Here is a 16,031-nt window from a genome sequence, read left to right on the forward strand (position 1 = left end):
CGAGAAGACGAGAATTGCATTTAAAGCAGCCGTCCGTTAATCTGTCGTTCAATTTGTCTGGCGATTTTAGAGCGGATGCACCGCATCCCGATTCGACATATGTACATACGTCACAATTGAAACACTTCCAACAAAACAGAGAATTGTTATAATAATAGAAATGGCTTTAGGCGTTATGTTGTTGCCAAGTGAAGATTGTCCTCAGACATTCCTAAATAATTTCAGCATCAGTAGTAGTTGATGCTTGGTGGTCGACGTACATATGTATGTCCGATAAAACTTCTCTGTGCAAGTGCATCGTTAAGAATTGCACGATGCATTCAAAAACACACAATAAACAACATGGGATACATTTTTATAAGTAAATTGATCATTTAAGTAACATATTATTCAATTAACATCGTATATGAAAGCGTCATAGCGACAGCTAGCATTCGGCAATAGCATACGTATACGCGTACAATATTGTGTAGAAACGGTACGCGTGTTATTGAAACAAGAAATGTATTCGAAAGGGCGCTTCTATTATTATAACATTTCTCTGCAACAAAACGTACGGATACAATACGAACATAATAACAGGTAAACAAAAAACTTATATATACGTATATACTGTTTGCTACCAATGTTTCCTTTGGGCAAATTAGTCTCTGAGCATTTAGTAAATTTAATTAATTAATAATTAACTATTAAAATTTTATTTAATTAATAAATTTTTCTATTAATGTTTTATATTGTTTATATGTAGGTAGTTTTTACAAACCTCCTTTACGTTTTTACCTTTTTTTTCATACTAAATAAAATATAACAATCTAATATATGATTTCGAAAGAGACTTTGTAACTACATACATATGTATGTATGTATGGAAGGTTTGTTGGGAACATCGAAAACAAATCAGAGTTTCTCTGACGACGATATCGATATCGTTGAATATTATTTTTTTTTCGATTCAAATTAATATAATAAAAAAACAAATTAATATTTACTATTAGATTGTTTTGCCATGTTTAAGCTGTTTATATTACAAATACCGAGCGAAGCCGGGTAAAACCAGTATTGTTTTTTATACGAGTATTTATTTAAATGAATTAAATACAAACACGTATTTTACTGATAACAAAAAATTTAAGTTGATTTGACTAAACTTTTTAAAACAATTATTATATTTTTTTTAACATATTAAATCGATATACATATATCTATGTACATATAAAGCCCGATCAAAATCATTTATTTTCATTTTAATTAATTAATTAATATAAAAAAAATATCAATTTAATAAAGAATTGCTGCACCACGCTTTTGAAACGTATCATTTGCCAAAATTTAAATAAAACCGATCGACTTAAAAGGATTATAAAAAAAAAATGTCTGAACCAATAAAGCATGTTGGTAAGAATTACATATTCTGTTTTTGTATCGTTAATTTGGTCATACTGTGATTATTGTTCTATAATTTTGATATGTTCATCTTCAGATGTGATATAATTCAAGTATTTTCTGAATTAAATCAAATGATTATGTAAAAAAGAACGTAAAAGCTCACCGGGTGTAGAGGTTATGTCAAAACTGGACAACTGTCAAATTCATTCAGATAAACTGTAAACAACTTATATATGCATGTCGTAATTGTCTTTTATACGAGCATTATCAAACTATTTATAAGTTGTGCAAATCAATTTGATAAAATACCTATAATCATCCTATTATATTTATATTTATAATTTTATTCCATTTTTAATAGATATTTTTATGAAAACACTATTAGAATTCATTTTACATGAATGCATATTTGGATTTAAAAATTATAAAAAGGGAAACGCTGCCGTTGTTGACCATTGCATTTGTTATTATCAGTCATGTGAACTAAAACAATATACATACTAACGCCAATTAATGACAAAAATAATTTCTTACTATCGGTTACTAGTAAACTGAAGCACCATCGAAAGCCCTGAAAAGTCTCATTAATATCACAGTTCATTTTAAATCTTCTTTGGTGCTATTCTTTAACCAGCCTTATTCATAAATCATCACTCCAAGAGAAAAAGTCAAAAATTAAATATAATATTTTATATAAACGATTTATCTACAATCAATTTATATAAAGTTATAGAAAATAACTTCAATTTGAATTAAAAATAAAAAAAATACAAGAAAACAATTAAATGCATCAAATTTTATTTATAGCAAAATACCACAATAAAATTATAATAAATACAAGTAATACTAAAACATGGAAAACGAACTGCAATTTAAACGAAATTAAAATTCACTCGGTTAAATTACACATATTATCCATAGCAAAAAAATAAAACACTCAAAGCAAGAAACATAAAGTAAAAACAGTATCTTTGGTGAACAGGTAAGAAATGAAAATAACACTTTATCATTATACACATAAGAATTAAACATCTTTTAAGTTTTTAATGTAAATTTCCGTATAAAAAAGTGATGGAATGATTTATTCGTCGATTGATTCAAGAGTTTAACACTTCTAGGATACACAATATAACATTATATACATATACATTATGTTCAAATAGAACATCTTACACCGTCTACATACATACATACGTACAATAAATAAATCGGACAAACGATATACATATATAATTGTCTCGTGAAACATTCATGTAAAATAAATAATCACAACGCCGATGACGAAGAGCGTTAATAATATTCCAGCGATTAAAATAAGCTTATCCTGTCGGGCACGTTTTTCAATGAGACTTATCGTGGCGTTGGATAAACCGAGAGTATTGGCAATGTCTATAATTCTTCTATGCGCTCCTTTCAGCGTATCTCGTTGATTTCGCAAATTACTCAACACGTTGGAGCCTGAAAACATTACATCATAAAATTTTACCATAAGGAATAAACACATGCATATATTTTTAATATCAAATGCAATACCGGTCATGAGCATATCGTCTATTCCACGATGGGCATTTTGCAAGGAAGCATGATGAGTAGTGCTTGCATCCACTTCAATGGAAGTGTGCTCTGGTGCATCGTTGTAGGTGAACCTTCTGTTTAGAAGTTGTTCCCGTTGTTCTTTCTCAAGTATGGCACGATTTCTTCTATCCCGGTAATTACTCAATGCTGCCTTCAAGGATATGTATGTAAGCATATACGAAATGTTAATCATAAATTACACATAATACAATCATGGTAAAAGGAAAGTGTTGAACCTGCATGTGGCGACTGTCATATTTCAATTGATCACAGCGCATTTTTGCTATTTGTCTCTGGGTTACGGGAGCTTTGAATATCAGGATATCTAGCCGCTCACAATTTCTGCACAAATCATCATCGTCAGCTTTGGGTACGAGTCAAATAATTGAAATTAGAGGCGTAAGAATGAAATTCGACTTACGAATTGATGGAACCGATTTTGGATTGGATTTGATTTTCAATTTCTTCGACATTTGGGGGCTTTCTTTCTAATTCTTGGAAATATTGTTGTGTTTCATGTACGAGACGACTTGTCTGATGGTACAGAGCCTCCATGGTGAGAGTTTGACAGCTGTCTAATTGACGGGACACGTGTCCCCTTCAGCCGCTTTATTTTGGTCTAAACACTGCTTTGCATATAAGACCGTAATTAGATTAAATTTATTTTTACAAGCCTCATTAACTCCTTCTTTGGATAGAAAAGAATTAGCTAGTATCGTTTATGTGCCTCTATGTTTTCTCATATGTATGCAGTACCCATTTTAATCTCAAATCAATCCTTTTCAAACTTTATAGGTGAACACACAATTATTGTGTGTAACAAACGTATTTTACGCGGGAATACAACTTTCTCGATGGGCATACAGGAATACGTTATCGTTCTTCCAGGTGCGTTTGTTCCGTGGTGGGGGTCAAAGGTAACAGATTGACTGACCTGGGATGTCGTGTATTTGTCGTAAGGTTCCTGGTCAGGAAGTCCTCGTCGTCTATAGACGTGCAGCTGTTATGAAGCTGGCTATCAAGTCACCGGGTCTGTCTTCCAGCGGCTGATGCTTCTAGTAACCCGCACGTGGGTAGGAAGCTGCGTGGAAGATACAGGAGACGAACTCGTTGGAACTCAGGGGAGGGAGTGATGATAAACTCTACCGTCTCACGGTTCTACAACAAGTTGGATGCCGATCTCTGGATGCGTCTGCGATGGAGACGGCTCGGGAGAGATAGGAGGGGGGGGGGGCACGCCTGTACCGTCGTATGAATGTCGCGCTCGTCTGCTTTTCGCGGTAAAATCTCTCGGCCTGGGTGTTGCCACCCTAAATATTGATACTGCTACCAACTGACGGGACGATTGGAAGGACGTCACGTTACATGTGTAATATTATTGTGACATTGCCGAGTATTTTTTGTGCCCTCGATAATTTTTCCGTTCACTACTGTATTATTACAATACACACGAACATCTCCATTCTCAAAGAGCTAGCAGTCTCAGAGAGACTCTCAATATATATAGAAAAAGAGTTATTTGATACTTTGGCCATATGGCCAGGAAGAATGTAGAGAGTCTAGAGAGGCTAGTAGTCACCGAAATGCAGGAGGGAAGACGAACGAGTGGGCGGTCTCCCAAATCAAGGAACTGGTGGAATCATCTCTTAACGTTACTTTTAGCTTGGCTCAGAACTGGGAGTGGAGGAACCTGTATAAACTTCTAGGTGGATGATCTCGTTACCCGGACACAAAGGATAACTTTGACTCCGTAGAAACTCCGAAAGCAGAATGACATCACTCAACCAGAATATAATCCAGAGCAGCAGACTTCCCTTTCGACCATTCCAGAAGAAAGAGTTCATCGCTCGATCGTAAAACGAACGAAACCCAACAGTGATGTCATCAGACAACCGCGACAAATGTCCTGAAAAGTTGAAAAGTGTCCCTAAAACACGTGTCTTGAAGAAGGAGACAAAGCATCTGCACACGGCATGCTTCAAGCCAGAACGTATATAAAGCGTCGCACCAGCTCCCAACACCAGAAGCTCATTCTCCGAAGCTCAACCTCTTCGTACATACAATAACCATTGTAACAATTGAACAAAAATAAACGATCCTCTTACAAACTACACAACATTTTATTTATTTTTTATTTTTACATATGTACATATATACAAATATACCAGGAAGGCTTAACAGGTAAACCCCAAATGCGCCTTCCTGGTCCACATAATTATTACATAGATACATGTAAATCTAAACAATACCTGACATCTATCGTCAGATATTACAAATATCGTATTAATACGATAAATATCGATGAATAACTATCATGTCACAATACGAATTTTATATTCGATAAACAACCACAGAGACATCTATGGTGAGCAATATGGCGAAACCTAAGATATAACAATAACTAAAGGTTAGCAACAGAAAATTGAGAAGGAAACGCCATGTTTACAGGAATCGTTTCACAATTGAAATTAGAAAAATTGGCAAATTCTGATAAGAAACGATCGACCTTGACAAATCAAGGTCTGGCCAATAGCGAGACTTAGCGGGAATCGAACTCGTAACATCAAGTACGAGATAATTCAACATTCACCACTAGACCACGCTACTGGTTTAACATGTGTTTCGTTAGGACGGGATACGGTCACCATGCCTTCCCTGCCTTACAGGTACATAAGTATAATAGTTGTGCACTGTTTTCACACAACAGCCAATGACAGCGGCCAGTGGGTCGCTACCAGCGGCAAGCGAGCCGAGAAGGTCCGCCTCGTCCTTAAACTCGGCTTTTACCCAAAAATTGTCTTTTGGGCGATCTCAATGTGACTAATAATCCAATTACCCCCTAAAGAATTATCCAAAACTGATTTGTACACTTATTGAAATTAATAAAAATACTAGCCATTTAATTTGATTGCCTATATGAATAATGCACAACTAGGAAAATAACAAACTGAAAATAGGAGTGCGAAATATGAATTGAACAGAACCGAACGAAACAGCGTGTGGTGTGTGGTGTGTGGTGTGTGGTGCGTGGTGCGTGTGTAGTGGTAGTGGTGGGTTCAGTTGACAGTTGTTAGAGCAGAGCAGCGTCAATGGCCGTGGAAGCGGCGAGTGAAGGGCGAGAGCGCGAGATCAGCTGTGAGTGGCGGTGGTGATGCCGGCGCGGCGCGGCAGGCGCTCGGGGGCTTCCGGGGGGTCGGGGTCGGGGGCGGGGGTAGAGGGGGGGGCTCCGCAGTGCTCCGAGCAGTGGCGGCCGACGGAGGCGCGCGAAGCGGAGTGCGCGGTGTGCGGAGGCCTGCTGGTGGAGCCGGCGCGCCTGCCCTGCGGCCACCGCTTCTGCCTGGAGTGCGTGCGCTCCGCCGTGCTCGGGGGCGCCGGCGCCGGCTGCTGCCCGCTCTGCCGCAAGCGCTGCGCCGGCTGGCTCCGCCGAGCCACGCTGCAGCAGCGCCTGGTGGACGAGCCGCTCTGGCTGCACATCCAGGCCACTTTCCCCCGACACCTGGCCGCCCGCCTCGTCGACTCACACCCCCACCCACACCCCAACGCTGACTCCAACGCCGACTCCTCGCAACCCCTCGGTTCGACTCCATTCATTGCACAATTGCCCTTTCGAATACGATAGCACACTTTGCAGTGTCGAACTGAGCGCACGCACACACGACACCACACTCTTTAATATCCTAATTTCTTCTTCTGCACCTGTAAAACGTCATACATAAGACCTCAGTCAACATTTTGCAAAAAATACTTGTGCAAACTGTTCATTTCATGCAATACTAGTGATGCTACCCGGCTTCCCTCCGTAAATGGAAATTAAATGCAAACCACGAAACTTCATTTGTTTTTTTATTAAATTTATTATTTGAATCGAAAAAATGCATGTTATTTAAAGACCGACCAATCACAAGCGTCTTTGATCAATCCGACCAATCAGAAACGACTGACAATAGCCAATCAGAAACGAATTATAGACGCGATAGTGAATCTTTCTATACTCGTAAGATCTGACTTTTCTTTATTTGTATGAGTGACTGTCGAAGGTCCAAAAATCTACCCTGTACTATTTAAATAAGCCTTCTTTTGCCATTAACTTCTTTCAGCTGTCCTAAAAGCAAAATAGACACATATAAGATAGTCTCACTCAATTATTACGAGACTCTAGGGTTTGGCAATAATAACTTCTAATCATTGAAGTAGAATGGGTAGAAACGCTCTCAGCTTCCAAAAATGTTGCTACAAAAACTCCGTGCAGACGGAGATTTCAGTTGTTTGTTAAGCTCTGTAACAGTAGGATCTCTTTGAAATAGGCTCTACTAGTGAAATTGTGTGGTAGTATTAGTTCGACAAAGTCCGAACATCTGTATGTGCACGTGCTAGATGTTCGGACCAGCCTCACTCATTGAAAAACAGTTATTATTACTTTATCTACATTGAAGTAGTATGCATAGAATTGCTCTCAGCCCCTAAAAATGTTGCCACAAAAATCCGTGTGCCCGGAGATGTCAGCTGTTTTGTCCAGTTATTGTAAGGGACGATCACTTCCACGAATTTTTTTTCCTCACTCTTTTGTCTCTCTTCTGACTTTCCGTCTCTCTCTTCGATGGCTCGCTTTTAAGCGATACTTTTGTTAGGAATGACTATTCTATACATTATACTTCAATGCTTCTAATCGTTTAAATCTCCAAATCTGTCTGTTGAATACCCACATTTAATTATTGTCAATATAATTGTATTGACAGCGGTGCATTATATTACTAGTGGTGCTACCCGTCTCCGTTCAATAAATGTAAATGAAATGAAAACCTTCATTTGTTTGTTTCTTTATTAAATTTATTTGAATATAAAAAAAATTATATTATTTAACGACCGACCAATCAGAACCGACTTTGACGACAGCCAATCAGAAACGACTTTGACGACAACCAATCAAAGGAATTACAGACTCGTTTGTTTTTTTATTAAATTTATTTGAATAGAAAAGAAATTATATTATTTAACGACCGACCAATCACAAACATCTTTGACCAATTCAGCCAATTAAAAACAAATTACAGACGCTGTTTCGGTTTTATATATGACATTGAAAAAGAATTTTATATGATTTTACAAGAATATTTCTAAATACTTGAATTATTATAAAAGTCAATGAACATTGGAAAATCATTGATGCATGATGATAAAAATACAAAAATCGATTTCAATATTTATAAACAGGCTCAACCCAACGATTCTGCCAAGACAGATAACCACAAAACCAGTACTGTACTGGTAAAACAAGTATGAATGGTCACTTTACTCTAATTTGATGTCTCTAAACAAGAAAATCAACCCAAAAGAAGTGTGTGAAATACGAATTATAATAGAACAGAATAGTGTGTGTGGTGTCATAGTGGTGCGATCAGTTGACAGTTATTACATGATAAAAAATAAAAATTGTGTCTAACGTAAACAAATCCAATTACATATATCTTGTTCTAATTTCATGGTATTATATTTCAGAAGTCGTACATCGAAAGTTGAGTGCACCCGGTGAAATCAGAAGCGAATATGAAGCCGAATTGCAAAGGATTAGAATCGAGCAGCATTTAATCGAACAGAAGCATTCTATAGAGAACGAAAAAATCATTAGGTACGTATTTTTGCTGTAAGTCTGCGAAAAGAATCCGAGATGGTGAATTGTATTGTATATGTTTACTTTTGTAGAGAACTGCAAGAGCAGGAAAGGCTCGAATTGTTAACCCATGCGACGAAGCTGGAGCACGATGAGAAGTTTGCACGTGAACTTTCGGTGACCTTGAACAGCCCCGCGGCAGCCTCGCAGTCATCCTCGGTCAAGGACACGCCGAACAAGACCGTCCCCACCAAAGAGTTTTACAACCACCTGGGAAAAACTATCAACGGATGCAAATCGAAAACGCTCGATAGTTATATATTGAGGTCTAAGGAGAAAGTTGTGAAGTAAGAATTCGAAGCTCTGTATGATTTTGATGCAATGCAATCAGAATTATTTGAGATTGAATTGTTTTCACAGTAGGAATAGTAGCCCTCCGATGACTGCAACGTCTCCCGAGCTCGTATCCACAGCCGGTCGGTGCGGTAGATTCCTGAAGAATTTCCTCAACAAGAAACTCTGGGGGTTCGGCGTCGATGCGACGGATTCTTCTCATATCGGCTCGTCGTCCAAAATTGAACCCAAAGTAAACGTCTCGCCATTGCATTATAATAATAACACTAACGTTTTTTTTTTTTTCGCTTACCGGAGCTAACGCTTAGCTTAAGTTTAACCCACTAAATTCGAATATTACAATGATTTTTGTTGGTTTCTTCTCGTTTATGAGATGAGCGTTTAAAAAATTCTTTAACTCAAATTAGTCCGATGTTTTTTCTATTGATTGTAATATTTTATTGCTTTAAAATACTTTTAATTCAATATCTAACAAATTTTAAATGTAAAAAATATGTTTTTTTTATTTCTATGCCGTTTTTGGCATTGACTTTTTAACATTTTGAGTGCTGACGTCTTTTCTATTGAAAGCCCGCCATGCTGAAAATTTCGCCAACATTTCCAACTGGAATTATTTAGAAATCCAATAGAAAGCAGGTATAAAAATTGTAGCTAAACCAAACAAACCCTAGATAACTACCGCCGAGGATTTCGAGTTTTGTAAAGGTGTGTTTAGACTCTAATATATCGTGCAACAATATAAAATAAACAAAAGTCTATTAATGAATGTATTTTTCCAAAACTAGTTCCATCTTCTTCTTTGTTGTTAAAATGTAATGCTCACAATCTAAATGCCAAGCCACAATCTAAAATACTTAGCAGTTAGGGATTTCCATCGGGCAATTTTGCTATGGTTATAAATTCAGAAATTCCGGTGTAAACCAGTCTTTATGAACATTGACATGGACTACACGACCCATCTTCAATGCATTTTTTTTTTCAATGCTACCTTTAAAGGCTTAGCAGTTAGTATTCTTGTTTACTTTGTACATGCTCAATATACAACGCCTATCGGCGTTTTGCTGGCCCGTCAGCAAAATGCCAATTTGCGTTGGTCAGCAATCAAAGGTTTAAAAACTTAGTTGAAACTGCAAAAAACTGAAAATTGCGAATTTTTTTAATGCTAAAACCTCTTAAACGAGAGAAAACCAATTACACAATCTTCATAGTGCTATGGCCACTCCCCACCTAAACTTGTAATATTTCATGTATAGAGGGCTACCAGCAATTAACATTGATAATTATGATAACTATGATAATTTTATTGTGACAATCACTCAACCCAACCTGTGCCAGTCAAATCGGCAGTTCCTCTTCAACTTATTCATATATAGGAAAGTAATTATACCCAAAATGAAAGGAAGGATTTTATTTATTATCCGTTTCGGCATTTTCCACCAGTAAAAATCATTGTCATATTAGAATTCAGCAGGTCTAACTTAGTAACTATTAATTAGTTACAGTGCAATCATTTTGATAGCTCATTATTTTATTTTTTTACTTTTAGGTATGGGAGCCGGAAAGAATTTGCCAGAATAGTGACCATGAACTGTCGGTCAATGCCGGAATAGTGATCCATAGGAATACATCGTTGCCGAAAGGAGTTCCTATTAAAAAGATTATAAGCAAAGACGTTGTTCAACATAAACTCGATTCTGATATCGATAGTGAAGATTCTATATCGCAAGAGCTCCGTTATTTTAAACCCATTCAACCAAATCCGATTTCAAGGTTGTTTTTTTTTGTGATAATTTTCATTTATTTTTATCATGTTACTGTTTGTTTTTTTTTAATTATAATGTTGGTTTTTTTTTTTTCAGATTCAATGGAAGATTGGTTAAATGTTTAGCTGTCAAAAAATACATCAACAATAATGTGTCCGTTTTAGATAATACGTAAGAAAATTTCCATTATTGTCCGTTTCAGTTATTGGCCACATGATGTAAAGTTCCGAAAACTCTTTTTGCCCTCAACAGTGCTCTCGTGCAACTACTATAACTACTAGCAGTATAGCTCAGTGGTTTTCGTGTGCTGCTACCGGCTGATAAATCCCAGATTCAAACTCTGGAATTTGGAAAATGAAAGATTTAAAGTATTTCATATCTAATTTATTGCCGAAACTTGAAAATTTACTCGTACCCATTATTATCACCATTGTATATCTATGATTTATATTTAAATTGTGTATTTAACTCATTGTGAACTGCTCGAATTTTCAGAAAATACTGAGAGTCCGCGTATTTTTCGCAAAGTAACGCAATAATAATATGTTTTGTAAATTAAACATAGCTTTTAAATCTTTTTACTAGCCTCTTCTTACTTCGTTTCCGATTTTTACGCCTGATTTCGTTTGTTATCAATTAAGTTGAAATTTGAAATACAGCTTTTTTACAATTGTCGTATACATTATCAGATCAGCGTTTCTCAAACTGTGGCGATTGCTGTATTCAATTTTGTATTATATAAAATATGTGTACATTTCAATATATTTTCTTAGATCATTGTGCTATCCATTTGAATGAAAGGTTCAATGTAAAATGAATGATATGCGAACAAAAACCAGTCAATTTCGATATCTAGGGATTTGTTCTGAATATTATCGATAACTTCCTTGGAAAGAAGTCAAGCTTTAAACCATACAATTTTTTTTTTATTATTGATATTTTGAATAAAGATGCTATATCATTGATTGAAAATTCGAAAATAAATCTTTAAAATATCAAAATAAAATTTGTATGAAGTTTGGAGGATTTAAAAACACACGCTGTGTTAATGGCCTTTTAATGGAATTTTACTTAAAACACACCGTATGTGTTAATGGCTCATAGTGAGTTAATATATGGTTCATGTTTGACCATGGTGTCAATTTGGGGCAACCTGTCATGACACTATGGTATAAAATTCAATTTAAAAAAACTGTTAGCAATAAATTATATTATTTTGTTGTTAACTTGTGCTATTATATTGTTTCAACTCACATGGCCAATGACTTTAAACCATACACCTTGAGTATTTCCCTTTATATGAATGTTTAAATATCGTTGTTGTTGTTTTATTACAGTGTTCTTGATAAATTGTTATCTACGAGTGCTCTTGAAAAGCTTAGAGGTGCTAAAATTTCGAATTTGGGTTTTCAATCTGCGTTTGTTTGTCTTTTAACAGTTCCCAAATCGCATATTAAGGTCAGTTATTGCCACCGTAATAATATATGTACTGAGCCCAATTTAAATCAATTAATAATCTTTTATGTTAAATGTTTCAGACGTATGAAGTTAAATCTGTTCAACCGACACCGTCGAAAACTCCCGAGAAGAAATGCAAACTCAACGTCAGCACGAATATAAAGTATTTGCATTTGTCAAACAACAACAAAAATGGCGATTATTCCAAAAACGACAGCTCCTATTCGAAAACATGCTCAAAAAGTAACACTAACGGTAAAAAGAACGGCTTGAAGTGCAATAATTCAACCCCAAAGAAAACTAGTCCGATGAGAACGCGCAGCAAACAAGTGTCTCAATCGTGTGTGAAAGAGGACAAGAGTGTCAATTTGAGATGTCGAGTCTCGACCAGGTTAAAACGGAGCGTTTCGTTTGGGGACGTCGCTCTCGGCACTGGCGAGACGACCCCGCCGAACAACCACCGAGTTTTGCGCAGCAACGGCCACTCGGCCGAAAAATGCAACGGCTCTGACAAAATCAGAACCAACGGCCTAAACGGATCCAAGGTGAACGGCAAGGTGTGCAACGGCGACGACGTCAACTTCCGAATCGACGATCCCTCGCTGGTGGAGGAGCAGAGGCGGATCGAGGAACTGCTCGCGCAGGAGAAGAGAGACCTTGCCCTGGCGAAGAAACTGCAGCGTCAGCTTGGCAGACAGGTGATCAACACCGGATATACGCTCAGGACGGCAGCTAAAAGACAAGCCACACTCACCGAACTACTTCCTCCCGCTAAGAATATGAGAATTTAAATTAAATTTTGTATTGTAGATTAAATTATAAGCTGCGCTTTCAATGATAGTATTACTGACTGTTTACGACATTCAGGTAATTTGGAAATCTGGCAACTAGTAGGGCTTCAATATGGAAATGATTGGAAATGAGGACTTCCGAATAGAAACCCATACCCATTTTTACAAGGCTCTTCTAAGGTTTACTTCGCTAACGATTCAGTATCTTTTCCTACAGTCCTCCGATCGTTTTGAAACTTTGCTATTTTGGGCGGTTTGGTCAAAGATGGAAATTTAAATCGATTATGATGGTTCGATGGTGAAAAATAATCGATAGCTTATATGTTTGACTTTCCGCCACCCACTCGTCTTGTCAGATTTTATTTGCTTAAACGCCTATAACTTTATCGTTTTCACACTATATCTTATAAAATTTGCATTATACGCTTTCATTATTACTTTATCTATGTACGTAGAAACAATAGATGGAGTTTTGTTATCATGCTAAAATTCGAACTCAGAATCAATCATTGATCACGTTTTCATGATTTTAATGAAGCTTTCATGCACATTTTGAATAATTAATTATGGTAATTTATGTTCGCTAAATTGTTTACAAGTTTTATATTTTCACAAGTTCAAAACGAAAGTTTTATATTTTGGCATTTTATATAAACACAATTTTTGAGCGAAATCTCAATGAATATGTGGGTTATAGATCAATCTCATATACGTATGCACATTTTGAAAAACTCATCTAGATTGAAATTCCAATCAAAAAAAAAAAAGAAAAACCAACCAGAAAGCCCTACTAGCATTTCAAATATATCAGATTACGATTAGATTTAGAGTCAAAACGTCTTGAATACTGTCTGAATGCGCACTGTTACTTCACGAATTTTACAAATACGCTTTCGTCCGATTGACAGAAGGAAAACATTGCAAGGAGTTGCCGAACGATGCAATTTTCAAATTCTCTATTTTGTATCTGTGTGTAGTTTTCCAGTAGCAATAATAAATCGACGCGTGAAAATTTTCATCTCGCTTCGATCACGTCGTCGTCTCTTATCTACATGTATATGTATATGTCCAGTAATATACGGCTTAAATGTTTACATAGAAAATATATTACAATATATAAAAATAAAATTTAGAAAAAAAAACGAAAATGGTGCTGAAATGCAAAAGTTGATGTGTTAGTTAATTGCTTTTGATAGCGAAATTGATATTTTGAAACTTTCATATGCTAATTTTATACGTATTAACAATACCTCTTTATAGGACAAGGCCTGAAAGGTTGATGGATTTTGTCTTGAGACGGATGTTGATTTAACTCTCACCTTGTATTAAATATTATATATCAAAGTCTTCAGAACACAAAAGTGACTCGTCGGTGAAAGTAACTTTCTAACAGGAGCGGTTTTGATGTTTGGGTTCGTCGTAAATCGAGTGAATACAAAATACAATGTGGTAAAACTATATATTTTTTAAAATTATTTTATCATTGTGACCTATTTAGATTATTTATAAAATAAGTTTTCATTCCTTTCTGCAACATTAAAATCGATTAAATCCTGGTTACAATTTCAACACAAAAACAGCACTTTATCTATTGATATTTTAAAAAGTAACATGATTCAGAAATTCAGAATAATTCGAAACAAATTTTGATTTAAGAAGCGTTATTTATGATAATGTAAAGAAATATTTAAGAATTTATTAAAAGCTTTTTATTAGCACTCTACTAATTCCATAACATTTTTGCCTGTCAAAAATTTTTGATCTGATTTTGAAACACTTCCATTCTTTAGATCGATTTGATATTTTACCGGCATTTGATTAAAGTAAGCTAATGTCTAATCATTAAAAATTACATCGCAATCTTGTGTCAGATCGAAGCGATGACAGCTAACTATCCAAACGCGGCTTTTTACCGCCCCTTCACAACCCACGTTTAATTTGCATTCAAAATGGCTTCATTTAATTTTCATTCAAAATGGCCTCCGAAATCTCGGAAACTTTACTAGATTATGAAATTTCATCGTCATATATGGACTCAATGGGTCCAAAAAACGTTTTTTTACTATCAATAGAAGAAGTATTGTGATTATGAGAATATTTGACCTTGTTTGTCAACTTTTCTGTTCTAAAGATTAGATATTTTCTTTGTATTGTGTATTTTTGGCCAAAAGAAAGTGAGCCGTGCTCTACTATATCCAAAAGAATGATAAGACTTGGAACAATCAAAAACTTTAGTAGCAAAATTGTCTTAATTTTTTGATTGATTAGAAAATTTTTAACATTTTGAAATGTAATCTGTTTAATCGACTTACTTGTTTTTATCGCATAATGCGATAAGTCTTGTGTGAAATATTATTACTACAACTGTGCGAATAACTCGACGTGAATAACAATCACTATTTTTGTAAACATATTTTTAGACGCTATATTATTATATAATGAAATAATTGTCATTCATGTTTTCAACATTCCCAGTATTACAATTTTCATGGTTCAAAATATGTAGAATTAATACGTATACTTATTATTAATGTTATTATGTATATGTACACGTTTAAGTTCTGTCGTGTGGTTTTAGTTTTTTTTTTTTGTCACGAGGCGGAAGCGGAAACGGAGATGACATAAAAATGTTACTCTGGCATGGTCTTCCATCAACGGTATGTGGTTGTGAATGTATCTAATCATAACATGATTTTTCTGTAGCTTTATATTTTTATACTTAAACATAGATAAAGTAATAAGCGCATAACTGATAAGTTTTGCACGGCAACTGTGTACAATGTAACCGTGGTTGTCGATCAAAAATCATCAAATAATATACGTGTGTACAATGGCGGACTGGCACGGATGCTTTTCAGCATTATAGAATATGTACTTGTTATTCTTTCGTCGATTTGCATCAATTCGGATATTTTATTCACATTAACCATGTACTTCAAAATTAAACAATAATAATAATATATATAAAAACGGACGCGGTGTGTATGTGGGTACGTATGTGGCGGACGCGCGGACAAGTATGGGGTTTAAAAAAAAACAAATTTTAGAATATCAGGATTATATGTTGTGAAACTGAAATATATTTGATGTTTGTGA

At 35.6% G+C, this 16,031-nt stretch overlaps 3 protein-coding genes across 3 annotated transcripts in view; 1 reads left to right on the top strand and 2 right to left on the bottom strand.

The window, feature by feature from the left end:
* Positions 1-1,606, bottom strand: part of LOC143916882 (uncharacterized) — a 357,016-nt gene extending 355,410 nt beyond the window's left edge. Inside the window, exon 1 of the mRNA XM_077438143.1 lies at positions 1,550-1,606. The gene's annotated coding sequence lies outside the window, so the exon portion shown is untranslated. The remainder of the gene's footprint in view (positions 1-1,549) is intronic.
* Positions 1,607-2,155: 549 nt separating this feature from the next.
* On the bottom strand, positions 2,156-4,180 carry Membrin (golgi SNAP receptor complex member 2). The gene is made up of 4 exons (XM_077437651.1): positions 3,383-4,180; positions 3,198-3,303; positions 2,920-3,112; positions 2,156-2,844 (listed from the first exon to the last, which is right to left on the bottom strand). The coding sequence occupies exons 1-4, from the start codon at positions 3,514-3,516 to the stop codon at positions 2,636-2,638; spliced, it is 642 nt and encodes a 213-aa protein (XP_077293777.1). The 5' UTR covers positions 3,517-4,180; the 3' UTR covers positions 2,156-2,635.
* Positions 4,181-5,963: 1,783 nt separating this feature from the next.
* LOC143916555 (uncharacterized) lies at positions 5,964-14,047 on the top strand. The gene is made up of 8 exons (XM_077437699.1): positions 5,964-6,536; positions 8,458-8,587; positions 8,662-8,916; positions 8,990-9,155; positions 10,470-10,693; positions 10,783-10,857; positions 12,024-12,144; positions 12,225-14,047. The coding sequence occupies exons 1-8, from the start codon at positions 6,113-6,115 to the stop codon at positions 12,933-12,935; spliced, it is 2,106 nt and encodes a 701-aa protein (XP_077293825.1). The 5' UTR covers positions 5,964-6,112; the 3' UTR covers positions 12,936-14,047.
* The last annotated feature ends 1,984 nt before the right edge of the window (positions 14,048-16,031 follow it).

Source organism: Arctopsyche grandis, chromosome 9 (assembly GCF_051622035.1).
Source record: "Arctopsyche grandis isolate Sample6627 chromosome 9, ASM5162203v2, whole genome shotgun sequence".
Lineage (NCBI taxonomy): Eukaryota > Metazoa > Arthropoda > Insecta > Trichoptera > Hydropsychidae > Arctopsyche > Arctopsyche grandis.

Excerpts from the sequence above, each read along its gene's own strand:
- Membrin (XM_077437651.1), bottom strand. The coding sequence starts at position 3,516 with ATGGAGGCTCTGTACCATCAGACAAGTCGTCTCGTACATGAAACACAA. Across the intron at positions 3,304-3,382 it reads AAAATCGGTTCCATCAATTC|AAATTGTGAGCGGCTAGATA; the intron begins GTAAGTCGAATT and ends TGATTTGTGCAG. Across the intron at positions 3,113-3,197 it reads ATGACAGTCGCCACATGCAG|GCAGCATTGAGTAATTACCG; the intron begins GTTCAACACTTT and ends ATATCCTTGAAG.
- LOC143916555 (XM_077437699.1), top strand. The coding sequence starts at position 6,113 with ATGCCGGCGCGGCGCGGCAGGCGCTCGGGGGCTTCCGGGGGGTCGGGG. Across the intron at positions 6,537-8,457 it reads CGACTCCTCGCAACCCCTCG|AAGTCGTACATCGAAAGTTG; the intron begins GTTCGACTCCAT and ends ATTATATTTCAG. Across the intron at positions 12,145-12,224 it reads TTCCCAAATCGCATATTAAG|ACGTATGAAGTTAAATCTGT; the intron begins GTCAGTTATTGC and ends TAAATGTTTCAG.